The sequence below is a fragment of a genome, unplaced genomic scaffold (genome assembly GCF_019419815.1).
Source record: "Pyrus x bretschneideri cultivar Hongxiangsu unplaced genomic scaffold, Pyrus_bretschneideri_v1 Contig14, whole genome shotgun sequence".
Classification (NCBI taxonomy): Eukaryota; Viridiplantae; Streptophyta; class Magnoliopsida; order Rosales; family Rosaceae; genus Pyrus; species Pyrus x bretschneideri.
In genome coordinates, this window is record NW_025999435.1 from 3,128,184 (window position 1) to 3,155,000 (window position 26,817).

Consider the following 26,817-nt stretch of genomic DNA (forward strand, 5'->3'; position numbering starts at 1 on the left):
TCGACAGTAATTGGCGGGGATGACACTGTGACTATGGCGTTAAGCCCGTGTCACTTTTGTAAATAAAAGAGAGTTGCAGGGTAAATGTGGAAGTCAAGTCCTCGTAGAATTTGGAGAAAGTAGCTATACTTGCGGGATCTTCAAGATCCGTAAATCGTGTCCATTTATTATACATCGTACGATCAGAAATTATTTTAAATATTTTTATTTAAAATTAAATACAAATAATACTTAATAATAATTAATCACATAATGTAAGATAAACAGATTCGATTTTTAAATTCTTAAAATCCTCGTCAAAAATACGAAGAGGATCCCGTTGGGAGTTAAAAAAACAAAAGGGATAGGGAGCCGCGGATTTGGTCAGTTTTGTCGTGTTTGATTCCCCCCGTGTAGAACGGAGTTTTGGTCAACTGGGGCCACATGGTTGACGCGTGTACGTGGTAGGTGATAGAAAATTGTTCCTCATGTGATGAATACGCTAGTGTTTGGTTGCTAGGTAAGATCTAGGATTAGGTGAAAGATTAGGACGGGGATTGACTTTGAATAACAATAGAATGAGTTGCGAACTTTGCAAGCTATTATCTAACGAGGGATTCTTTCATGTCATCGATCGTCTGTAGTTTTTTAACAAATAATAAGTATTTATTAAATGGTAACATTATTTGTGTTTAGACTAGGTTATATGAGAAAATCTCTCATTCTCAACTCGTCATCTTAGGGCTAATATTCTAATCAACTCATGTGCAAGAGGCAGATGCATGTACGAATCTGAGTGGTCTTGGAACCACTCAAAAATTTGAAGAAGCGTCTACGAGAAGCTCTGAGGACCACCCAACGGTCTAAGCAGGTAATGGAAGAGAGAAAATCACAATAGTTGTATAGATGACCACCATGGCTTTGCTATTCTTGCACTTTGGTTCCAATGAAGGAGAAAGATTTTCTCTCTGTTTTTCACATGACCAACTCCTCATTTATTTTAATTGTTTTCCAATCAGGTTGTGATACCTAGCATTTTAATTAATAAAAAGATGATGTATTAATCAACAATATTTTTAAACAATATGTTTGACACCGTTATTTATTTTAAAGTTCACTCTAAATTCATACAACGTTTGAAGTACTACGATCTCATAATCACTTAAACTTTCATCTTGTAAATAGGCACTTCTTTATATGATAAATAATAAATTAACTTAAATCCGTCTGGTCCACCTAGATCCCCGTCTAAGCGCTAGGCCAAAGCATGCCGTCTGACTAGTGCCTAGCGTACATTGATTATGTCCACCTAATGTTAGAATCTTAGACCAGCCATTGTGTGCTACTACTACTGAAGTGGTACATAAAATCTAAAAGGTTAGATTAGTAACTTTTTTTTTTCTTTAAGTAGTGCTATATTTATTATCTATTTCTACCATCGCTCTACTAAGGGTAGGGCCCACAAAATATGTGGATCTCATCTCGAGAGATGATAGAAATGAGAATATAACTAGATGTTAAAAGCAATATTTTTGTTTGTTTTCAGGGTACATTTTTAGTTCTAAGAATAAAACATTTGTGTTGGACTATGACCGTGTAGGCTCAGTTCATTGATTGTCAAAACGTATAATTTTCAAGAAGATTAACTGAAATCAATCAAGAAAAATTAAAACTAAGTAGGAAATAATGAATTCTGGTCTGAAATTGTTGCGAATATGAATTAAATAGTAAAGTAAATAGCAAATTATATTCTTAATTACGGGCATTCTGAAACTTTTCCGCTACGTCGAACGTAGGATTGTCTCCTTCCTCTCTAAATCTCAACAGCCAGAACTGCTTTCACGTTCACACTACAGCACAATAGAAGACACTTCGACACGACAATCTGTTAATTAGAAAGTCGGGAGGGGGTGGAATAACACCGTAGTGTTGTGTCGAGTCCAGTGACCAGAAATTCTCGGTGTTGAGGTCACCGGGCAGGTCCCTATGGCTTTGGAACCACCGACATAATGGTAAGACAAGCGTGGCTGCTGCGCCTCAATCCGACACTGACCAGGACAGCAAGTCTATAGCTTCTGCGCGTTAAACCAAATCCCATCAGGAGTTGTTGTCGTAGTCTTTGAATTATAAACTATATCTCTAGTAGTTTAATCGTTGTCCTACACGGATTCATCAAACCAGAAGTACATATAGATTGGAGACATGGGGAGACAAGTATGGTATCTGCTTACTAGTTGACAGGCTTCAAACGATTTTGAGCCGAAAAATTCTCGCAAAGCTAATGAACAAGAAAAGAGAATGAAGCAATAGGGATTACAGTGAAATGTAAACAACCTACAACTAAGTTGAGTGTGCGGAAGTTGCTGAAAGATCGATAACTGGATGAGATGTGACCCTTTTCGCGTTGGACTTCAATTGTCAGGTGATACTTTCAGGCCAGTTAAAAGACTGACCATGACTGTTATCATCGTCCAGAGTTTCACTTTGTGGTTCATTCATCTACGCAATGAGAAACGTTCTACAGTCGAACGAACAAAGAGACACATGTAGCGAGAAGTCATGTTCATTGAATTCTGAATCAACTCTCTCGTGTCCATCGAACTCAGTAAGACCCAAGAACATCTCAATTGGAACTTCTTTCGACGCAAAATCTTCTTCTATGCGATCGTTAACCACACCAACTGGCTCGCTGACATGAAATTTTCCATTTTCGGTTTCTACAGCATAATATTTGGTATCTAAAGGTACAATTTTCTCAGAACCTTTTGCCCTGCTCAACCTTGAAGGCAAAGTATTAGTCCGCTGGACACCCTTGTATTTTTGCTTCAATTTCATAATCTTCGATGCTGCTGATCCTGAGCTGAAAGCTAGTCTTACCCCTTGCCCGTCTTCGACATCCATGTTCCTATCATGGTGTTCTAACGGAATGGAATCTGGTCGAGTTCCAGAAGCTGTTATACTTATGCCCTTCCGGGGTGACATGGAAAAGTAATTCCAGGTTGCTTCTGAATTCCAATCAGTTCTCCGCTCAAATGGCCAGAAAAGCGGTTCATCAGCAGTAGTTAGATCTTCCAAAGCTTCAGCTTCAGAAGCATGTTCTGACGAAAAATCACATCCTGATGATATTTCAGTTTGTGCTTCACTGGGTGTAGATACACTAGAATTAGATGACTGAAATTCATGACCCCAACAACTACTTTTGTACAATGGATTGGGAAAATCAGACAGAAGACAATCCGACTTTGAATCTGTACCCGGTGTCAATTTGTAATCTTCTCCATCGAGATTTAACAACGAAAAAAGGTAACCTATTCTCTCAAAATCTAGAGGAGTTGAAGAGTTACCAACTTACCACAAACTGGGGAGCCTTCAGAGGAATTTCCACAACAAGACTCAGCACCCTCAGAAGAGCATACAAAAAAACCTCTTGCATTTTCATCCTCCGAACATTCGTGTAAATTATTGTCTTCATATCTCCGATCAATATGCAAACTCGATGGCTCTTCCTTCGGATTTGTTCTTGCCAGCAATGCCAACCACGAAGGTAACAACAATTCATTTGAATGAAATGAATCGAACCACCTATACTCTCTGAAAAAGGCAGAAGGTGATGGACAATCAGAAGACAACCACATGGACTCTCTATCGTTACCAAACTTTTTACATAGATCAGCATCTTCTTCTGATGATTGGAAAATAGCAGCCGTAGCCGCAACCTCAGCCTTCTTGCTATTTTCGCATAAAGGACCTGTTTTCGTCGCACATAATCTAACGTGTTTGTTTTGAGCGCCAATTGATCTTGGTCTGAAACACTCATCACCTCTATGGTCAATGCTACACTTGTTCATTGGTGACAAAGAAAAAATCCTCTCCATAAGATCACAACAACCATCTGTTCCATTGAAGTTTGTTGTGATATTTGCAAGTGTACAATATCGTCCAAAGTAATATAGTGATAAGTAGAGTGTTGTTTTAATAGGGATCGGATTAACCTAAATTTACTATATATTGCGATGAACTTCAAACTAAAATTACATAAAAGAAGGATTATGATCACAAATTCAAATATGCAAAGAAACGAAATGCAAGCAAAAATAACAATCAATCGAACACGAAGTAAAAGTAAATGTATTATCAAAGATTATTGTATGAAAACACTAGGACATCATGTTCCTCATTAAATCCCATCTAATCCAGTTATTTATATTAGTATCATATTATTCTCATGTTGCTAGCAATTATCCTTTGATTCGTCAATATTTCATGTTAAAATATACTAACCGTGTTTCTAACTATCTACCCATGCTATGTCTAGCCATAGATATAGTCATATAGATATTCAATACCCTTTACACTCAATGGATAATTGTACGGAACTACACAAATTATAACTAGTATGTCTACTTGGCTATGAAATTCATGGTAATTGTTACGAGAAGCAATCTACTAAACTCAACATGTCAGTCAATTTAGTTCTTCACACAAACAATGGTCAATCATTTGATAACAATAGCGCACAATAATAGTTACTCAACATGGAAAATAACTGAGATTAATATAAAATAACTAGAATTAGATGTTCATGATAAGAGTACACCCTAAATCTAGCAAAAGGATTTAGTTCATGATTGAACTAATGACAAACATGGGTGAATTTGATGACATGGAAGAAATCTTGAACTCCAACTTTGTATGTGAGCCTGTGCATACACTGGGAAGCCTGCAGCCTCCTCTTCTGATGTCTATGCTTTTTATATGTGCTGTCTTTTTTCTTTAAATCCCCCTTCTCTTCTTAACGAATCCACATGCCAATGGTATTCCAAATTCCATCCCTTGTAAAAAGAGAGCAGCACCTCTTCAATTAAATGGGCAGCTCATTGACGCAGTTTGAACGAATTTTTAATGCCCAAATTCAAGCACGCATAGCAGCAACCCACTTCGTACTTTCTTCGTATTTTTTTGGTATCTTTCTTCATACTCTTTTGGTATTTCCTCTGAAAAATCTACAATTATCTCCAAACTATGATTTCTATAAAATTCACACAAAACACATCAAACTTACAAATTTAATTATAAAATCATGACTAAATAATAAGTAAAAGAGGTATAAAAAATGCATATAATAACAACCTAACAAATTTCATTCGATTGGAGTCTCGGTAACGATCACTGTCACATTTTTTTAAAGGATAAAATTGAATTTCATTCATAAATTACCATTAGCACTTTAAACCTCATTGTGCACTCCTCATAAGAGTATTTTTTTTTTTCTTTCTAAACATAAGAACTTGGAGTACAATGAGATTTTTGAGTGTTAATAATAACACCCTGAAAAGTGACAGTTTCTTAATTTTATAATATAACAATGTTATATATTCAAGTGAACTTTAAAGTTAGAGGTCTGATGTTTTTTATTTTTTTTTTTCATGTTTGATTGTTTAAGATAAAACTACTTTTGATTATTTAGTGAAGGTTATTGTTTGTAACTCTTTTTACTTATCATTAAGGACATTTGTAAACATGCAATCAGTGAGTGCTAAAGTTTATTTTGATTTTTTTTTGTTTTGTTGAATAAACGATATTATCTACGCGAAGAGGGTGGGGGAGTGGGCTAAGTCTCACAATGGACTAACAATAATGTGGTTCAAATTCGCATTTGGTGAGACTTGAATATAAGACCTCTCACATATAAGTGAAAATAAATATCACTTGATCGTAGTAGTAAGTGCCTTTGTTTTAATTTAAGTGAATGTTTTCTAGTATCAATACATTTGCATACTTTTTTAAAACTTAAAACTATCTTAAAGAGGGTCCCTTTTACAAGTTTCGCACAGGGCCTCCCAAATCTCAAGGACGGCCCTAATGAAGACGGCCTGCCACAACGAGCAATCGCACAAGAATTGAACTCCGAAATTTTTTATGTACAGCAAAGCCGGCAGGTACAAGAAGTCAAGGCGATGGCGGTGAAGAAGAAAATATATAATTTAAACATAGAAAATATATAATTTAACTATGGGGTGTAATGAAATGTAAGTTGGTTAACTCAACCAAAATGCAGTTCTTAAGCAAAACATTCAAACTCATTGAGACCAGTACGCTAATTAAGTCCCGGGCAAGAGTTAATCAAATTTTCTATATAACTAATAGAAACCGAAATCCAACTAATGGGGGAGGGAGATTCGAACTCAGGGTGTCGTTCAACATTGAGAGAGTATCACTAAACTAAGCGCTTATTGGGATTGAAATTTAATACTTTACACTCGCGGAACCTGCAGTATATTCAATTTTATTACTTCACTTGATTGAAACTGAAATATTATGTTTAATTTTATCAAACAAAAACTTTTAAGATTATCCATATATACACTATACAATTTACAATATACCATTGGGTTGTTTTATTAATACCCCACGTATTGTTAAATGCATCCCACATCTACTTTTTCAATCAAAATTTATCTTAGTACACCCCACAAGAACTGGATCCCCTCCTGAGCATAGGGACCGGAGCCTGCTGAGCAGCCCATCTGGGTCCTTGAAATTTGATTCAACGACTATAATTATTATAACTTTTAGAGGGACCCCCCGTTTGTAGTCGTTGGATCAAATTTCAAGGGCCTAGATGGGCTGCTCAGAAGGCTTGAGTCTCCATGCTCAAGACGGGATCCGGTTCCCACCCCACGTACTTTCCTATACTACCCTCACACCCCAAACTTTCTACATGCACCACACATTTTTCACATACATTCAACATTCTCATTGTTCATTCTCATCACACCTCCAAATTTCAAGACTCTTGCTAAATATGTAAATGCTAATTATGAAGTCGACTACATGACATTCGATTGTTGGTTTATTTTACTGGTAGTGCACAAATCCAGAATTTGTATCCTTCTCTGTTACTCCTCTAGAGTCAATCTCACAAAATTTTGACCCAAAAAAGAATGATAGGACATGGGTGAATTTTTTTATTTTTTTTCAAAATTATAATGGGTTCAGTTCTTTTTACTGTACAAAACTTAAAAGAAAGTAATGTCGACTGCTAAGCTTACCACTTAGATAAAAATTTGTTTATATTATAATGGATTTATTCTTTTATTGTTTTTTTGACAAATTGAAAATTTGTTTTGGAGTAGTTATAGATTTTGATAACAACAAAACGTTGTAGTTCATACAAAATCCGTAATGAAGTACGTCTGGTTACGAATTCGTAACATTTTTTTATTTTTAGGGTTTAGGTTTCTATCAATTTGGGGGTTTTTGTCAATTAGAGGTTTTAGGGTTCGGGTTTATGACAACCAATTTAGAGTTAATCAGGATTCATATTAGTAAATAATTTGTGTATTCAATTCCCTTTAAATTTTTTGGGGCTAAATACCCATTTCATGTTAAGATACATGAATGATTTAATAATATATATTTATGTAAAATGTATTCAACAATACGTGGGATACTAACAAAAAAAATCCTTTACCACTACCATCGTCAATCTTCAAACATAGTTCTGTGGTCCAATTACAATTCCATGTTTACTATTTATTCTACAAATCAGGACATCTAGTTAGCGTGGTCATATTAAAGACTAATAATATTCAAAAATTCAAAGCGTCAACTCCACGCTTGACGGGAAGACTTGACCGACCGGGTCAGTCAACACTGGCACCATACGGCTCTTGATTGAGTTGAAAATCCTTTCAGAAATTCCAAGCGTAAAGAAAGGATTAGAAACTCTGCACCTCCAAAGTTGTTACTAGCTCCCATATTTATTTGTGACGCATACAAACTGGCGAAAAAACATATCATACTGCAACTCAAAACCATGACATTTCTTTATATGCTCCTGCTGCTGTCCGCATTGCCACTGATCAAAACGACATCAATAGCGCCAAGAAAACAAGCAGAATCGCTCGTCAAATGGAAGGACGGCTGGTCTTCATCATGGCCACTCAATTCATGGTCCCTCACCAACCTCAACAGCCTCTGCAAGTGGACTGCCATTTCCTGCTCCCAAACCAGAACAGTCTCCAAAATAGACCTCTCCAATATGGCAATTGACGGAACACTGTCCCTTTTCGACTTTCCCTCATTTCCAAATCTCACCCACTTCAATCTAAATGGAAACTATTTCGATGGGCCTATACCATCTGAGATTGACCAGGTAACAGAGCTTCAGTATCTAAATCTCCGCGACAACAGGCTCTCTGGTACCATCCCTTATCAACTGAGCAATCTCAAAAAGGTACGGTACATGGACCTTGGATTAAACTATTTTAACAATACTGATCAAGATTGGTCAGAATTTACAGGCATGCCCTCATTGACCTACCTTGCTATGTCTATGCAACGTTATAGTCTATATCATTCAGAATTCCCAGAATTTATATCTCAATGCCGGAACTTGACGTTCCTCGACTTGTCTCAAAATAAATTGAATGGCCAAATTCCACCTTCGATAGGCCAACTCAGGGAGCTCCAGTACCTTGATCTTTCATACAACTCCTTAAGCTCTTCTATCCCTTCTGAGCTCGGTCTTTGTACAAACCTCACCCACTTGTTCTTGGCTTTCAATGAACTCAACGGGGAACTGCCTCTGTCCTTGTCCAATCTGAACAACCTCGTCGAATTGGGTTTAGCTAATAACCATATCTCTGGCACGATTCCACCTTCGATAGGCCAACTCAGGGGGCTCCAATACCTCAATCTTTCATACAACTCCTTAAACTCTTCCATCCCTTCTGAGCTTGGTCTTTGTACAAACCTCACCCACTTGTCCCTGGCTTCCAATCAACTCAACGGGGAATTGCCTCTGTCCTTGTCCAATCTGAACAACCTCGTCGAATTGAGTTTAGCTTATAACCGATTTTCAGGCACGATTCCGGACAATATAGGTTTGATTTCTGGTCTTCAAAGTATTGACCTGAGAATGAATCATCTGGAAGGGAAAATTCCATCCTCTGTAGGCCAAATCAGGGAGCTCCAGTACCTTAATCTTTCATACAACTCCTTAAACTCATCAATCCCTTCTGAACTTGGCCTTCGTACAAACCTCACCCACTTGTCCTTGTCTTCCAATAAACTCAATGGAGAACTGCCTCTGTCCTTGTCCAATCTGAGCAACCTCGTTGAATTGGGCTTAGATAATAATCTATTTACTGGTCAAATCCTTCCTTCTCTGGTCTCCAATTGGATTAATATGGAATCTTTGCAACTTCAGTCCAATGAACTCAGTGGGGAGATTCCGACGGAAGTTGGAAATATGAACTTTCTGTTGACGCTCAATCTAAGAAGGAACCACTTGACAGGAGTGGTCCCTCAGATTCTAGGCAATTTAGCTCTGCTTAAGCTGCTCGATTTGTCACACAACCATCTTTCGGGGCAAATCCCATCATTTGTCAACACGATTTTTCTTCGTGATGTTAATTTTTCTTATAACAACTTGACTGGCCGAATCCCATGCGTTTTCCAATGGGCACCAGAAAATGCTTTTGTTGGAAACTCTGGGTTGCATGGGTATGTAGACTCGTGTGTAGACAGTATACCCCCTCGGCACAACAGAAATTTCAAAAAGGATAACAAAAGAGTTCTAATTGGTATCCTTGTGCCTGTTTGTGGTTTATTAATGGTTACAACTGTCATTGGTCTTATGTTCCGTAAAAAATCCAGTCTCGTTTTGAACAAAGTCAACACTTCTGAAAACTTTGAGAGTTTGGAGTCGATGATATTGCAAGAGGAAGTAAAGTTTACGTTTGCGGAAGTTGTGAAGGCTGTAGATGACTTTCATGAGAAGTACTGCATTGGGGTAGGAGGGTTTGGAAGGGTTTACAAGGCAGAGTTGCAATCAGGCCAAGTTGTTGCAGTTAAAAGGCTTAACATGTCAGACTCTAATGATATTCCAGCAATCAATCTCCATAGCTTTCAGAATGAAATCCGAACTTTGACAAGCATCCGGCACCGGAACATCATAAGGCTCTACGGCTTCTGTTCAAGAAGGGGTTGCATATTCTTGCTTTATGAATACTTAGAGAAAGGAAGCTTGGGAAAAGTTTTGTATGGAGTTGAAGGTGTTAATGAACTCGTTTGGGCAACTAGAGTCAAAATTGTGCAAGGACTTGCTCATGCACTTTCTTACTTGCACCATGATTGCTCTCCACCAATTGTGCACCGTGACATAACCGTTAACAATGTATTGCTTGAGTCTGATTTCGAGGTTCGTCTCTCAGATTTTGGAATAGCCAGGTTATTGAGTACTGATTCATCCAACTGGACAGATATTGCTGGTTCATTTGGCTACATAGCACCAGGTAATGTAAACTTAATTTGTACATTTATGGTTCATCTTTTTGCTTATTGGGATATGTTTTAAGGTAGCCTGTTTTGTTTTTATTGATATGCAGAGCTTGCATACACTATGCGTGTTACGGATAAATGTGATGTATATAGCTTTGGAGTGGTGGCGCTCGAAGTCATGATGGGAAGGCACCCAGGAGATATGCTAGAGTCCCAGCTACAAGAATCATCAAAATCAAGGAGGGACAATGTAGAATTGCTCCTGAAAGATTTGTTAGACCAAAGGTTGGAACCGCCAACCAATGAATCTGCAAAGGCAGTGGTGCTTGTAGTGACAATGGCCTTGGCTTGTGTACGAACGTGTCCAGCGTCCAGACCTACGATGTTATTTACGGCACAAAAACTCTCAGCTCAAACCTTGCCTTGCCTTCCCAAACCATTTGGTATGTTGACAATCAACAAGCTAATGGCAGTATAAATAATAAAACAAAAAAGAAAAAGAAGAAAAGGGCGAATAGCTCAAACTTCCCTTTTGTATTCCTGCCACTCGTAGTTCCATCTAATTTCTCATGTAATACATCTTCAGTACTGTAATACTCATCTGTATGATTTGTCGAATGTGGATTAATGTGTGATGAATTTTCTTAATCGTAATTGCATTAAACCGATAATCCATAATGTGTCAAAATAACTCCACAATTAATAAAAAAAACTTGAATTATGGATTTGTGTCCTTCCTCTAGTTCAAAGAGCTACCCTAAAAAATTGAACCTGCATGGATCATTTTCGCCATGGATTATTTTGAAAGCAAACACATATGGAACTACAGGATGCAATCTGACCTTGCATCTTTGAACCATGTCGCGCGTCGAAGTACATTTGATCTTCCAGGCATTCTTAAACTTTTCCGCTATGTCGAATATAGGTTTGTGCCTTTCCTCTCTAAATCTGCAACAGCCAGAACTGCTTTCACATTCACACTACAGCACAATAGAAGACACTTTGAGACGACAATCTGTTAAATTAGCAAATGGGAAAGTGGTGGAATAACACCGTAGTATTGTGAGCAAGTCTCCCGCGTAGATCTATAGCTTCTGTGCGTTAAACCATCCACATAATGATAAAACAGCAAATCTATAGCTTCTGTGCGTTAAACCAAATCCCATCAGGAGTTGTTCTCATAATCTATAGCTTCTACACTGATTCATCAAACCAAAAGCACATATGGATTGGAGACAGTATAGTATCTGCTTACCGGTTGACTGGCTTCAAACGATTTTGAGCTGAAAATTTCTCGCAAAACTAATAAACAAGAAAAGAGAATGCAGCAATAGGGATTACAGTGAAATGTAAACAACCTACAAATAAGTTGACTGTGCAGAAGTCGCTGAAAGGGCGAAAATAACTGGATGAGATGTGACCCTTATCATGTTCAACTTCTATCGTCAGGTGATACTTTCAGGCCACGCTTTGCCTTAAACCGACTGTATATGATTGTTAAAAGACCGACCAAGACTGTTATAAGCGTCCAGATTTTCACTTTGTGGTTCATTCATCTACGCAATGAGACACGTTCTACAGTCGAACTAACAAGAGACGCATGCAGTAAGAAATCATCTTCGTTGAATTCTGAATCAACTCGCTTGTGTCCATCAAACTCAACAAGGCCCATGTTATACTTATGCCCTTCCGGGGTGACATGGAAAAGTTATTCCAGTTTGCTTCTGAATTCCAATCCGTTTTCTGCTCAAACGGCCAGAAAAGCGATTCATCAATAGTAGTTAGATCTTCCAAATCTTCAGCTTCAGAAGCATGTCCTAATGCAAAATCACACCAGAATTAGATGACTGAAAGTTATAACCCCAGCAACTACTTCTGTAAGATGGGCTGGGAAAATCAGACAGAAACCAATCTGACCTTGAATCTGTACCCGGCCTCCAAATCAAATCTCAAAGATCATCATCATGTTTTCTCTCACTACCTCTCTATCTGACCCTGCAGTGCAGCAGGGCAGACGCCTAACAAACTGCAAAACCACAATCAACACTTTGAAGAACTCTTCAAAATGAGATAATTTTAATACACTTCACCACTTCATACCGAAAAGTGCATACATAGACAACATGAAACAACAAATATGCCACAATTTGAAGCATGAAAAGGCAAGCATACCTTGCCTGCAGATAAGATACTATTGGAGGGAGGAACAGAAAAAGGTAGGTGCATTGGCCCTCCTTGCAATATATACTTCTTGACTGTAAATAAATTTGAAGGTCAATAATGTCGAATAAGAAACAAGAGTATAAAACATAGAAGAAAGCCTTGTTCAATTCGACAAAGACAGACTTTTCTGCAATCTAAAATCACGACCTATGAGTGCCATGTTCACCATCATCGTGTACTCTCTTAATACCTGACGTGGAAAACAGGAAATTGATGACCCCTTGCAAAATTTGAATATTAAGATAATTTATATTACTTGTTCATCTTAGTGTGTCTCTATGCATGCCAAACGATAACAAACATAAAAATAAAGCAGACACATCAGAAATGCAATTGAAGGCATTTCTTTCAAATGATCAAAATGACAGTCAACTATGGGCTGTGAGGATTGTCATGCTCTCACAAATGCGACATACATAATATCAGAAACATCAACAGCTACCGAAACTGAAAACCTAAGAGACAGTAGCTTCAAAAACTAGTCCCACATGATGAAGAAATCTACACCAAAAGAACTGCAAGTACACAGGAAACAGCATGTGAGCTCCGCATCCTACCTCGTACTCAAAGAGATGCAATTTGTAAAGAAAGAATAAAGTGCTTCATTTTTTTAGAATCACGACCATCCTGTTGAGCAGAGAAATTAAAGAACTCACAGGGAATCAATGTGAAAACGAAGTGCTGGTTATTGACTACCTGACGCCCTCCCCCTCCTCCTTTATCCGGGCTTGGGACCGGCAGCGTAAGATAAACTTACACAGGCGGAGTTAGAGAAATAAAGAACTGTAAAACGAAAATCAGTTATGGGCAAGATGTCAAGACCAATAGAACTGTAAAAGCAAAACAGTCCAAAAACACAACTAAGGACAACAGCGAGAAACTTGCATTGCTGGTCCAAAACAGAACGTGACATATCTAATATAGACTAAGGTATGAATACTAAAAATTAAACAGAGAGAACTTACATTCCACAAAAAATCCCATAAAAACAGTGGCAAGAAACTTGATAATTGTCCTTATCGTCAACAAAACTATCAATACGTTCACAAACTGACACAGAAAACTTAACACACCATGTTACATCAAAATTCAAGCACAATACGCAGAACATGCACATGCTCAGAAGCCACACGTGCAGAGGGAGTAATTCAAAGGAAAAGAAAACATTAATTTGATTTTCAAATTTAGTATAGTAATTGAAATCATCAACCTTGAAACCTTTTGTCAATAAAAATAAAAAGAAAGTAAGATACTTGGGTGCAAAAGAAATGTATTATAAAGCATTCAGTGCATTAAAATTGGAAACAATCCTAGAAGCACATACATACACATGACTGGGGGAAACACAGTAGACCTGAGGTGCAGCAAAATGAAAGGCACGCAATGGATCAGTACTGCAGAGAAGAAGGCCCAGGTAATCACCTATACCAAATTTGTTAATTAACTAATGAACCAAAAGAAATCAGAGCATATATACTAAGAACGGAAATAAAATTTATACTGATCATAACTGTGCTTCTATATGCACGCCATGGAAATTAGACAGCTGCTGTCACCTCTACGTCCCTCTATTGATCATTCAGAGAATTGCTCATCCACAAACAGTCTGTCCAGTAATTGAACCCATCTAACAGTTGGCTGAATTCGTCAATTTGAGGCCACTCCTGGGGCAATTTACCTTCAAGCGTTGTCAACCATTCTTTAATGTCTGCACGCACTGCTTCACCATCTAAAGGATATTCCCTGCCGCCCAAGAATATCGGAGAAGAAGGAACATCACTCATCAGTGGCACATATTCATGATCTGAAATATGAGTGGGAAAGGGCATCACATTTCCATTAATGTAGCTTATGCACCCCTGGTCGTGATTGCTAGTGTCGCTGTCCAAGCATATGGGATAAGAAGGAACATCACTCATCAATATCACACTATCCGGATCAGAAAAATCAGTCGGCTTCATATTGCCGTTAATGTTGGTTATGCACTCCTGATCATCATACCTAGTGTCAGTAATCATATTGCTTTCAATTCCAACAAAAGGCACAACAGCAGGGGTATTGGTGATCACATTCACATTAGAATGTTTTTGTGAACCCGGTTCTTTTCTTGCTCTCTTTCTCTTAATCAGCGGCTTCTCATTCGATACTTCTTTTCTAGCCCTCTTAATCGGTGGCTTCTCATTGAAGTCGTGAGTTGGACTTGAGGAATTCATCTTGCTTCCACACCTAGACCTCAGATTCCTTTTGAGTCGGGAAAGAACGACCTTTGGGCCAGCAACTACATTAGGAAGAAGACTGTATTCTTCTAACAGCCAGCCGCCATTGTTATTAGAACCCTTGTTGTTATACCTGAAATGCCCTTTATCCCCGATTGGAATTCCGTCCAAACCTAAAACTTTGTCGGAGGATGTTTCGCTCCAAGTGCCTCCGGCTTCAATCTGGCGTTTGCTGCGGCTATCGCTGTCACTTCTAGAACGCAGCTCGTAGAAGAAGAACAAGTCCTGATCGAGTAGGGAATCTCCGCCGAACTGCTCCCAAACCACCCACGGTGGTGTTTGTCCGAAGAGATTGAACTCTTGAATAAACGGCTTGCCCAAGGGCTTTCCGGAGAGGGCTCTATCGCGAAGATAGGAACTGACCAATTCTTGATCAGTAGGATGAAACCGAAAACCCAATGGCATACCGTAATAACCCACCTCCATTGCGAAACGCGATTTCAATTCAATGCAATTTAAAACAAAACAAATGCAGCAGCAAAAACCCTAATTTTTTCTTGGGCACAAAATAAAGAAGAGAAAATAAGCGAGAAATTAAAGAGAAGAAAAAGGGAAACCTGGAAGCCGATAGCAGCTCGTCGACGTCTCCTCAATCGCGGTCTTCGTCCCCAAACAAGAGCAACCGAAGAGGAATCGATTTCGAGTATTCATAATTCAATTCAACCGGAGACTGTTGGAGCACTGAATTCTAATTCTGGTTCAAATTCGGACGCGCAGAGAGAGCGAGAGAGAAAGATCTTGAGAGAGAGACAGAGAGAGAGACAGAGTGAGTGGATTTGAAATTTAAATGAAAGAAAATATGACCGTTTGGTTTGGGAATTGGATGTTAACGTTGCGAACTTGCAAGGCTCACCGCTTAAGCGCGGGTTTTAATCACGTGGCATTTTCATATCCACCATACCCCATATCCCCAAATTGCGAGCCGAATGACTAAAATAACGCAGGGAAAAAAAAACAAAAAAAAATCGATTGGGCTAGGTTCCCTTTTTTACTTATTGGCCCATTTGTTTTTCTGCTGGGTCCAGTTCTTTTGGTTATCTGGCATTTTATTGTCAATTTTTTTAGATTTTTATATTAAATTAATGAACCCAAACATTTGAGGGTGAAAGTTGGATTGAAAGTTGATTACGACATGAAAAAGATTTGTTTCATATTTGTATTCACATAGCATTGCATGATTGACACGAGAAGTTATTGTCACGATATTCCTATGTTCAAGCCACAGTTACGATTTCCTATGATTGACACGATAAGTCATAATCACGATGTTCACATAACGTTGCATATTCATTTTTCATAGGAGTAACAAGATTTTCTCCCACCTCTAATACACCTTTAAGTTCTTCCTGTCCAAAACTATGTTGGAGAAGATTTCATAAGAAACATGTTCGGAATCAGTCATTAGCAGATTGATTATTCATGAAACAAAACGTAGATGTCGAAACAAACAGTGATAAACTGAGTACTACTGTTCGCCAACGTCTGAAAATTGAAACAAAAACTAGTGTGCTGAAAGAAATGACAAGAACAAAAGCAAGTGCAATCAGAACTATTGGGAACTTCATGTACATTCATAGGTATATTGTCTACACATTTCCTCAAGATTGACAGAAGTACGGAGTAAGACCACCAGCTAGACGAAATAACAGACTGAACTATTCTATCCACAACAACTATCCACAACAATAACAACAACAAAGCTTTTTCCCACTAAGTAGGGTCGGCTATATAAATCCTAGAACGCCATTGCGTTCGGTTCTATATCACGTCTTCCGTGTAAATAAAAAGACTGAAAATTAATAAACTAACTACGATTAAACCGGAAGTCGGAAAGAAAAAGCTGAAAGGTAACCGTTCTCATCTGAATTCTTGAACTCTACTAGTAGTAAAAACAAGAGCTGACGCTAATAGCTAGACAACTTGATTCAGGCAAGGCTTGTATACTCCGTGTAAAGTCCTCTTCCTCCTGCTCCGCTTCTAGATGATGATGATGGTGAGCAAGCAAATCAAGAGAAAATGGAGAACCGAGGCCCGTGGCCTCTCTATGTTTCCAACCACAACTGGCAAAATAATGATTTGAAAAGGAGGGAACGGGATGATGGTGATGAGCAGAGTAGTGTGATCAGGCTCAGTAGCTTGATGTACATGATCTTGATTGGGGTCTTCATCATCCTCTCCTCCAATATGATTAAAGAATTCAGTGATCACGTCCTCCTCATCATCCAACTCTCTTTCATCCGCGGTTCTTGGCCCCTCCTCAATCTCGTGATGATGATGACCGAGATGAGTAGTCAGCCGAGGCACAACGGCAGCCTCGTCTGCAGCAGAGGCCGCAACAGCAGAATCAGGCAGAAGCTCAAACTCGTCAATTAAGGATCTTAACAGATCATCATCCAAGCAATCATTTGCTTCGGTGGTGCTGCTTGAGGACCCCTCGTGATGAAGTAGATCATCAAGCTCCCTAATTGAGTCCTCCATTACCAAAAGATCATCATCCGAATCATGAGTCCTCTGCCTCTTGACCGTATCACCCAAAACCGTAACGGCATCATCGGAATCGGAATCAGGGAAACGCGGACGCTTGAGAGAAGAGACAGTGGGCCTCAAATCTTGACCCCTCATCTCCAATTTTCCAATTTCTTCACGACACACAAGACAAACAGACGAAAGCGGTGTGCTTTCTGCGAAAACCAAAAACCTAAGTGGGTAATGTGGAAGAAGAAAAAGCAACACTTTCCAAACACAAGGGCTAATAAAGAAGATCAGCGAAGAGTGCGACTGAATTGTTTATACGGGATTTGGGGATTAGGGTTTCTTGTTACAGTGCTAGACAGACAGAAATTAACGATACCGAGAAATAAAACAGAAGAAAAGGCAAGAACTGAACCTGGAACTGGGAACAAGTCGTCGACTTTCTGCTCAGAGAAGAGGATGTATTCGTCCCCAAATTTGAATCGAGCTTCCAATTTCTGCTCAGAGAGAGATCAAGCGAGAAAGAGAGAGAGAGACAGAGACAGAGAGAGCAACAAATTTGAATTGGGCTTCGAATTCCGACGCACACCGAGAGAATGCAACACGATCGTTTGAGCCAGAGAGAGAGAGAGAGAGAGAGAGAGAGCGATCCAGAGATCCAGTGAGGGAGTGGGATGGGGGTTTTGAAATTTAAAGAAGGGAAAATATGACCGTTTGGGAATAGGACCGCTTAAACGCGGGTTTCATCACGTGCCGTTTTCCCTCTGCTCCTTGGCGCCTGCGAGTGGGAACCCCTCCCCAAAGGGCCCAACCCAACCACATTGTGTACCAAATGACTAAATTATCCTCGAATTTCAAACCATACAGCACGCAGAGCTCGGGGTATTTTAGTCAAACCAAAAACTCAAAAGCTCCAGGGATCGCAGAATCGTATCACTGTCTCGGTTACGAGTTGTTTGTTTGATCCAGATGTATATGAGAAGTGTGGCGTTTGGAAGTACGCGATGCGAGTAAGGTGCTCGATAAGATTTTGAAGTCGATAAAAGTAGTTCCTGAATTTGTTTACCATCAATTATTTTGAGTTATTCACTAAAAAATTCTATTAAATATGGATAAAATGACAAAAATACTATTAATTTAATAAACAATGAGTCAAAATGATTTGATAAAAATTAAACATAATTTTATCATTTTATCCTTATCCAATGAAAATTTTACACAGAATGATCAAAATGATTGATAACAGACAAACTCAGAGATTACTTCTATAGAACTCAAATCTCAATGATCGAAGTGATGGGTTATGTTAATCTAAATGACCATTTTGACTATAAAACTTTAATAGACCACTGAAACCAAAATTATCCAATTCCTCCTTCGTATTATTTCCACACACATCTTTATTCCCAGCCCATCAAATTTCCTCAAGCATTAATATACTTTTTTGCCATGATTTTCTAATAATTTAGACAAAACATTTTCCAAACACCGATTGTACACATGTTTAATGACTTCGAAACAAAAAATGGCCACATTTCAATTAGCAAAATATATTTCAAGTAAAAATAGGATAGAATAGGGCACCGTTCGAATCCGAAATTAGAAGAACCAACATTCTTGATCATACACTCGTTGAGTGCAAACTGCAAAAACCAAAACCAAAAAATGACGCGAGAAGCATCAGATATGCGATGTTTTTTCCCGCTACTCATTACTTGCTTTTAACTATTACAATGAATGCAATTCCGAATAATTTCACAGCATACGGATTCAGAAAACGAGTCCAAACACAAACGTTACTGAAACTGATACGAAAATAAATACAGCATATCGGCATTCACAATAGACAACTGCAATATACTTAAATTAGGTCGTGGAACCCCTAGTTTATAAGCACGTCGATTTTATGTACAGAATAATCACATTATGTTTCCACCAACACACACAAATACCAACAGGCCAACCTTTTTTAACCCTAAACGGCATCTGCATTTTTTTCCATTTCAGACCATCATAGTTTTCGTACCAAGAATCCATCGTCTATTGTACACTTGTTCTTAGCTTGCGTTAACTTCTTTTCTCCAACAGACTTGGGAACACAGGAAGCTAGAATACTCACCAACGGTGATGGCACATGTGGCAGGCATGGAATTGTTGTACGATACTGATCACTGGTCCAAATATCCGTGCTATACAGTTCTGCTGGACCCACCACCTCGACTGGTTACCTTTCCCCTTCCACCTTTTGCTTTGCTGCTTCCTACGTTTTTTGAGCTTGTTGACCCACCGCAAACTGCTTGAGAGTCCACATCACATAGGCCTTTCTCTAATGCCATTACCAGGTTCTGGAAGTAATTTTTAGTCACCCTGTCACAATTGGGAAATGGATGAGAAGATTGAATCAGGCAAGCGAGTGAATCAATTTGTAGTCACAGATAACTGACCGTACAACACGATAACAGACCTCTAATTTAAAAAATAAAAATAAAAAAATCCGCAAGTAAATTACATGAAAAATGAAAGGATATTGTCTTCCTTCCAGTTCCTATCCTAAAGACTCACTCATTCGCACACTCAGAAAAGCCGGTTCTTGCACACTTTTATCTCTTCACTTCGCACACTCAGAAAAGGATATTGTCTTCCTTCCAGTTCCTATACTAAAGACTCACTGATTCGACCTTTTCATTTGCTGCATTTTGCATCCAGACAATGTTGAACAGACAACTATACACTAGGAAATTCAGTGCGGTTAACCAGATCAGAGATTTCCTCTTTATTTACACATAACTCCATTTGTTTTTTTGGACAAGACACATTTCAACACTAAACATTCCATGGCAATTGAATTTCAACTAATATTTCATACAATATTTACCCGGTAAGTCCAGCTAGCTTTGTATGGAAATCAACGAATTCTTTCGATGGGCCTTCTGCACTAAGGAATTGCAGTAGCTCCTTCTCTGCACACTGATGAAGCCTTTCCAAAGCAGACTCTGCCTCACCTGAAGACAAAAGCAGAATTGAATATTTCAGAAAACTTATAAAACAACTCCTAACTAGTTCCTGCAGATATACACAGTTAATACCTTGCAAGTACTCAAAAAACTGCCTCTTCGCTTGCTCACGCTCTGGCAGGTAGTACCCATAAGCATATGTCCATTTTAGTACTCTCCTACATTCAACAATCTACAAACACAAAGAAAAAAAGGCAAAAATAATGTCAGCATTTCATCACCAAACAAATCTGATTTCATGTTATGCGTACACTGTGCACTAAACTAATTCATTTTATATCTAACAAGAAACGCAGGAATTCACCTGCTGCCAGGCATCGGTTATGAACTTGAGCTGAGACTCAGGCTCGCGCTGTATGTCACTAAGTTTCTCCATCTGAGAGAGAGAAAAACAACGTATTCATCAGTTATTACATAGTAACTTGACAGAAATCCCAAATAGCTGACAAGAGTCCGGTTGAAACAATCATACCCAACATCTTCTAGCAATCGGTGATTTTTTTCAGTAAGAAACATAAACTACCCTTGTTGAATGTTTGATGTATATTTCATATCTGAAAAACATTACACGATGCAACATATATGGGAGAAGAAAAACGTGAAGAAGAAAGGAGGACCATGGCAGCTAAGCCAACATAATGATGACCTCCAATCCCACTAATCTTAATCTATTATCTAACTTTAGCTTTACAGTGAAGAAGGGCCGAAAGCAATGGATAAAAACAATAGATGATGGAGGACCGAAAGCAACAGCTAAACACCAACAGCAGCTGAGCTGTTATCCACCCTACTTTTAATAATGACACATCCAATACTCCCCCTCAAGCTGGATCCAAAAGGTTGATAGATCCAAGCTTGCCAAGAAGAAGCTGAAACTGATGAGAGGCCAATGATTTTGTGAATAGGTCCGCAAGTTGATCCTAGCTCCTTACAAAATGCGTTTGGATAACCTGAGATTGAACTTGTGTACGAACATAGTGACAATCGACTTCAATGTGCTTGGTTCTCTCATGAAAAACTGGGTTGGAAGCAATGTGCATTGCAGCCTGATTGTCACAGAAAAGGGACATGGATTGATGATTGAAAACACCTAAGTCACACAGTAAACCTTTGAGACAGATTAGTTCACACGCAGTAGATGCCATTGCCCGATATTCTGCCTCAGCACTGGATCTTGCAACGACAGTTTGTTTTTTGCTTTTCCATGAGACAAGGTTGCCTCCCACAAACGTGCAAAATCCCGTTGTAGACTTACGATCAATGGAATTGCCAGCCCAATCTGCATCACAATAACCTGTAATCTGAGTGCTTGCATTTTTCTTCATGATTATACCACGTCCCACAGAACCTTTTAGATACCGAAGTATCCTTTTGACTAGGTTAAAGTGCTCCATCGTGGGAGAGTGCATAAATTGGCTAACAATACTGACAGCATAGGTAATGTCGGGCCTTGTGATGGTCAGGTATATCAACTTACCAACCAACCGTTGATAATAACTTATGTTTGGAAGAGATTGACCCTCTAAGCTGACCTTAAGTTTAATGTCAAGAGGTGTAGGGACCGGTTTAGCATCACTCATGTTTGCTTCCTTAAGGAGATCCAGAACATATTTGCGCTGGTTAAGGAAGAAGCCCTTGTGAGATGTAGCCATTTCGATGCCAAGGAAGTATCTCAGAACACCAAGATCTTTTATTGCAAAGCGTTGCTGAAGGGAGTGCTTGAGTTCTTTGATTTCTTCAGGGTTATCTCCGGTGATGATCAAGTCATCAACATACACAAGAACAACCAATGTACCAACGGTGCCTGAGCGTACAAATAAAGAGGAGTCCGCATTGCTTCTTCCAAAACCAACACTGATAAGGACTGAACTGAGCTTAGCATACCAGGCTCTCGGTGATTGTTTAAGACCATAAATTGATTTGTGCAGTTTACACACAACATCCTGTTTATGACTTTGAGAGTGACCCGGTGGTAATCTCATGTAGACGTCTTCTTCAAGCTCACCATGTAAGAAGGCGTTTTTTACATTCATTTGATACATAGGCCATCCTTTGTTGACAGCCACAGACAAGAGTACGCGCACTGTGTTCATCTTTGCAACGGGGGCAAAGGTTTCCTTGTAATCCACATCAAATGTTTGAGTGAAGCCACGGGCCACTAATCGTGCCTTGTGTCTTTCAATAGACCCATCCGAGTTGAATTTAATCTTGTATATCCACCTGCAGCCTACTATCTTCTTTCCTTTGGGCAGTGGCACAATGCTCCAGGTTTTATGTTGATCGAGTGCATGCAGTTCATCCTGCATTGCTTGCTGCCACACTTGGGATTGGTTAGCTTCTTGAAATGATTGAGGCTCTTCATGCGCAGATATATTACTCAAATAGGCAGTGTAATTGTGTGACAACTTTTGATAAGAACAGTAGTTGGATAAGGGGTGCTTGAGCTTGTACGTAATAAAGTCTTGCAGTCTTGCTGGTGGGTGCCTCTCATGAGTTGGATTTCGTCGAGGTATGGTAGGAAGAGACTCTTCTGAAGGTTCTTCAGGACCAATACTACGTAGAGTTTCATCTTCTACAGGCATGTTGCTGTCGTCATATGAATCCGGTTGATTTGGAGCCACAAGATCCATTGTGTGAGTTTGATCACCCGCATTGTTGAGTATCTCAGTCCTTGGCAGTGGAAACATGTCCAAGATAATCTCCCCCTGACTTGTACTATCCAGAGACTTACTGTAATAAGAGTTAGTTTCATGAAATTGAACATCCTTTGAAACAATTAATCTCTTAAGTTATGGATTATAACACTTATACCCTTTTTGTGTGGACGAGTAGCCAAGGAAAATGCATTTAGTTGCCCTAGGATCAAGTTTGTCTCGATGTAATGACTGAACATGAACAAAACAGATGCATCCAAAGACTTTAAGGTGAGACAAGTCCACCTTTCTGTTCTTGACTATCTCCATTGGGGATTTGAACCCCAAAACCCTACTAGGTAATCTGTTGATCAGGTAAGCTGCTGTCATGACGCTTTGAGACCAAAAACGTTTTGGTACATTCATTTGTAACATCAATGCCCTAGTTTTTTCAAGGAGATCTCGGTTTTTTCTCTCGGCAACACCATTTTGTTGGGGTGTGCCAACACAGCTAGTTTGATGTATGATGCCATTGTTGCTCAAATATTGAGTCATGACTTGGGACATGTATTCTGTGCCATTATCAGACCTTAGGGTTTTGATTTGAGAAGAAAAATGATTTTTGACAAGGTTGTGAAAGTCCTTAAACACTTCCATCACCTCACTTTTTGATTTTAACAAATATAACCAGGTGGCTCTTGAATAATCATCAACAAAAGTTATGAAATATTTATAACCATCAAAAGATTCATTTGTTGGTCCCCATATATCAGAGTGTACAAGCTCAAAAAGATGAGAAACTCTAGACATCGAAGACCCTAGAGGTAGTCTTGTTGCCTTTGACAAATGACAAGTTTCACAGTGGGTTGATTCTTTGCCTAAGTCAGGAAATAAGGTGGATAAGATAGGTTGAGATGGATGAGCTAGTCATTGGTGCCACAAGGTGGAAGCTTGAATGGAGGTATGGATGGACTTTGACTTGGCATGGAACCCACAGGAAAAGCTTTTTGATATATAATAGAGACCATCAAGGTAAAACCCCTCACCAATCGTCCTCTTGGTTATACAATCCTGAAAAATGACAGTTTTTGGTGAAAAAATGGCCAAACAATTTAAGGAATTTGTGATTCTTCCCACTGAGAGAAGTTGAAATGGAAATGATGGGACATATAGGGCCATAGACTCTATTTGATCAGATATCAGGTGGATTTTTCCCTTTCCTACAATCCTAGCACCTTCACCATTAGCAACAGATACATGTGAATGATTATGTAGTTTCTCAAATCTATGTAACTTTGACATTTGATTAGTCATATGGTCTGTGGCACCAGAATCTACAACCCAAAAATCATGTAACTCATTTATTTTAAGAGCAGTTTGGAAAGCAGTTACGATACCTTTCAAGTCTGTCTGAGGTACATAATCAGCATCAGCTAAAAGACCTGCAAATTTACCCATCAATGCAGTAGTACTTCCATCTTCATGATCAACCGATCCATCCTCTTTTCCCTTCTTTTGTTGGAGATACGCTGCGAACTCATTTAAAAGGATGGCAGGATTTTCAGTGAACTGTTGATAGGTATCAACATTGTTGATAGATGAAGATGTTGAAGTGTTGGCACGAGGGTGTGCTCGACTTGTCTTTGGTGCGGATTTATCCTTCATGAAGTCAGGTTTGAGTTCTGGATGTAGGATCCAGCACTTGTCTCTCACATGCCCGATGTTGTCACAATGTAGGCACTTTAAATGAGGGTTTTTTCCTTTATATCTTTTTTCATTTGTCAGGTAAGCCCTAGCTTCTGTCACGTTGGTTTTTATACCATTGTTCATGACTTTTCTCCTTACTTCCTCACGTTGGATTGTTGCACAGATACTAGTGAAGGATGGTAGCTCCGACTTCATGAGAATGTGACTTCTCAAATCCTCATATTCTGAGCTCAAGCTAGACAATAATTGAAAAAATTTATCTTCTTCAGTTCTTTTAAGGAGCACAGAGAGATCAGTTGTGTGAGGTCTGTACACATCTAACTCATTCCACATGCTTCTCAAAGAACCAAGATGTTGAACAAAGCTTTTACCTTCTTGCTGTATGTTGGAGATATCCTTCTTGAGTTGAAAGATGCGAGCTGCATTGTTTTGATTTCCATACATCTCCTTCACGGTGGTTCAAAGGATGAGAGATGACTCGGAATAGCTGAAGATTTCAGCAATATTCCTTTCCATAGAATTTAACAACCATGACATGACCAGTTGATCTTTACATAGCCACCCTCCATATTCTGGAGAAGAAGCATCTGGTGCAGGTTGACTGCCATTGATGAAACCGAGTTTGGATCTTCCACCGAGAGCAAGACTAACAGCCCTTGCCCATGGCAAATAATTAAACTCATTCAATAATACTGAACTGAGTCGTTGGTTTGGATTGAGATCCATTTCAGAAGCGCTTCCAGATGAAGAAGCAATGATACTTCCATCTGCCATTGTTTTTGAAAAATAAACACAGCAGGTTCGATATACAGAACTGGCTCAGGATGATGCCCGCTCTGATACCATGTTGAATGTTTGATGTATATTTCATATCTGAAAAACATTACACGATGCAACATATATGGGAGAAGAAAAACGTGAAGAAGAAAGGAGGACCATGGCAGCTAAGCCAACATAATGATGACCTCCAATCCCACTAATCTTAATCTATTATCTAACTTTAGCTTTACAGTGAAGAAGGGCCGAAAGCAATGGATAAAAACAATAGATGATGGAGGACCGAAAGCAACAGCTAAACACCAACAGCAGCTGAGCTGTTATCCACCCTACTTTTAATAATGACACATCCAATAACCCTTTTTTAACTGAAGAAACCCAATCAAGATAAAATACACTGAATCTCTTGAATGCTTTAACAGAGATTTTAAAAGGAAACAAAAGATTTAATACTATCTCTAAGTATATCCACTTCCTTGCCTTCTGTCAAAAAAAGAATAACCCGCCATTTCCTTCCTACCACGCATTCCATAAAGGAGCCAATACTGCATGCTACTAAACATGAATCTCTGATTTAATGACCGAGATAGTTGAAGAGCCACTGACTGTCTCACAAGTCATAACCTGTCTCCACCTACGGACACTAATTCTCTCTCCTTTACACACTTAGACATAAGTTTCCAACTCCTGGATATGGAAAAAAAAAAAAGGTAACATCTTCGAAAAATGCAAATGAGACATCCATATAGCGTCCCTAAAGGATGATTTTTTTAATTTACACTGTCAAAGTCTACCAGTTGACACGAGGGGGTGTAAGTGCAACTACAACTACGGTTCTAGTTCTACAATCCGCTCGAACGATGAGAAACATGCTGAATAAGAAGAGTATCCAAGATAACTCTAATGATCCCAAGAAGAAGAAAATAGAGCACACTCTTAAAGAAAGCTCACAAAACAAACTAATTAGCAAAGCTTTTCTTATTTAGCTCTAGGCTTTGTTTTTCCTTGGATGATATACAATGCTTGGGGACTTGGGTATTTATAGCAAACCAAATGAAAGCTACACCACACACTTAATTAAACTAAGATTATTTAGTACCACACAAAACCCATTAGTTGCACCTAATTTTTTCCACTCAACCATACCTATCATTGCAATTGTAAGCAATTACATCATCAAACTAGATATGGACTTGGACTTTAGATTGGGTTGTGGATTACTTATGGTTTTGGGCTTGACATTGATTCTCAACACTCCCCCTCAATGTCAGCTCTCATTCTTTGCACTGTGCTGAGCAGGTAGCGAAAATTTTCGAGCTTGCCTGTACTTATACTTTTTGTGAACAAGTCTGCAACTTGATCATTCGTCTTGACCTGTCTCATCTCAATCTCTTCTTGTAGAACCTTTTCTCTGATAAAGTGGTAGTGCACTTCCACATGTTTAGTTCT

General features: G+C 38.9%; 4 protein-coding genes across 15 annotated transcripts in view; 1 reads left to right on the plus strand and 3 right to left on the minus strand.

Annotated features, from left to right (window-relative positions):
• Window positions 1-1,744: 1,744 nt before the first annotated feature.
• On the minus strand, window positions 1,745-3,827 carry LOC103936273. Its single transcript, XM_048580018.1, has 2 exons — window positions 3,404-3,827; window positions 1,745-3,326 (listed from the first exon to the last, which is right to left on the minus strand). The coding sequence occupies exons 1-2, from the start codon at window positions 3,825-3,827 to the stop codon at window positions 2,479-2,481; spliced, it is 1,272 nt and encodes a 423-aa protein (XP_048435975.1). The 3' UTR covers window positions 1,745-2,478.
• A 3,813-nt stretch (window positions 3,828-7,640) lies between these two features.
• Window positions 7,641-10,838, plus strand: LOC125475221 (MDIS1-interacting receptor like kinase 2-like). The gene is made up of 2 exons (XM_048579774.1): window positions 7,641-10,280; window positions 10,374-10,838. The coding sequence occupies exons 1-2, from the start codon at window positions 7,799-7,801 to the stop codon at window positions 10,742-10,744; spliced, it is 2,853 nt and encodes a 950-aa protein (XP_048435731.1). The 5' UTR covers window positions 7,641-7,798; the 3' UTR covers window positions 10,745-10,838.
• A 1,216-nt stretch (window positions 10,839-12,054) lies between these two features.
• LOC125475223 (NAC domain-containing protein 41-like) lies at window positions 12,055-15,191 on the minus strand. Of its 10 annotated transcripts, XM_048579779.1 has the most exons (6): window positions 14,001-15,191; window positions 13,146-13,272; window positions 12,637-12,679; window positions 12,439-12,521; window positions 12,184-12,292; window positions 12,055-12,083 (listed from the first exon to the last, which is right to left on the minus strand). In XM_048579779.1, exon 1 carries the CDS (start codon window positions 15,189-15,191, stop codon window positions 14,058-14,060), a length of 1,134 nt encoding a protein of 377 aa, XP_048435736.1. In that variant the 3' UTR covers window positions 12,055-12,083; window positions 12,184-12,292; window positions 12,439-12,521; window positions 12,637-12,679; window positions 13,146-13,272; window positions 14,001-14,057. The 10 variants fall into 10 exon arrangements, with proteins under 10 accessions (XP_048435736.1, XP_048435735.1, XP_048435743.1 ...); XM_048579778.1 differs by having other exon boundaries at window positions 12,061-12,292; XM_048579786.1 differs by having other exon boundaries at window positions 12,061-12,324.
• Window positions 15,192-18,706: 3,515 nt separating this feature from the next.
• The window catches only part of LOC125475226 (probable E3 ubiquitin-protein ligase ARI7), a 52,285-nt gene continuing 44,174 nt past the window's right edge, over window positions 18,707-26,817 (minus strand). For 2 of the 3 annotated variants that reach the window (XM_048579793.1, XM_048579792.1), the window contains exons 6-9: window positions 20,556-20,627; window positions 20,324-20,423; window positions 20,113-20,239; window positions 19,024-19,604 (exon numbers count right to left, since the gene is read on the minus strand). In XM_048579793.1, the coding sequence (XP_048435750.1) occupies window positions 19,427-19,604; window positions 20,113-20,239; window positions 20,324-20,423; window positions 20,556-20,627 (477 nt within the window). In that variant the 3' untranslated portion in view covers window positions 19,024-19,426. Of the gene's footprint in view, window positions 18,881-19,023; window positions 19,605-20,112; window positions 20,240-20,323; window positions 20,424-20,555; window positions 20,628-26,817 lie in introns of those variants that run through there. The other variant, XR_007256645.1, reaches the window with a different exon arrangement.

What these genes read in the sequence shown, in the direction of transcription:
- LOC125475221 (XM_048579774.1), top strand. Translation starts at nt 7,799, where the DNA reads ATGACATTTCTTTATATGCTCCTGCTGCTGTCCGCATTGCCACTGATC. An exon ending in ATTTGGCTACATAGCACCAG is followed by an intron (nt 10,281 to 10,373) that starts GTAATGTAAACT and finishes ATTGATATGCAG; the next exon opens with AGCTTGCATACACTATGCGT.
- LOC103936273 (XM_048580018.1), bottom strand. Translation starts at nt 3,827, where the DNA reads ATGAACAAGTGTAGCATTGACCATAGAGGTGATGAGTGTTTCAGACCA. An exon ending in GGAGGATGAAAATGCAAGAG is followed by an intron (nt 3,327 to 3,403) that starts GTTTTTTTGTAT and finishes GTTTGTGGTAAG; the next exon opens with TTGGTAACTCTTCAACTCCT.
- LOC125475223 (XM_048579779.1), bottom strand. Translation starts at nt 15,191, where the DNA reads ATGGAGGTGGGTTATTACGGTATGCCATTGGGTTTTCGGTTTCATCCT.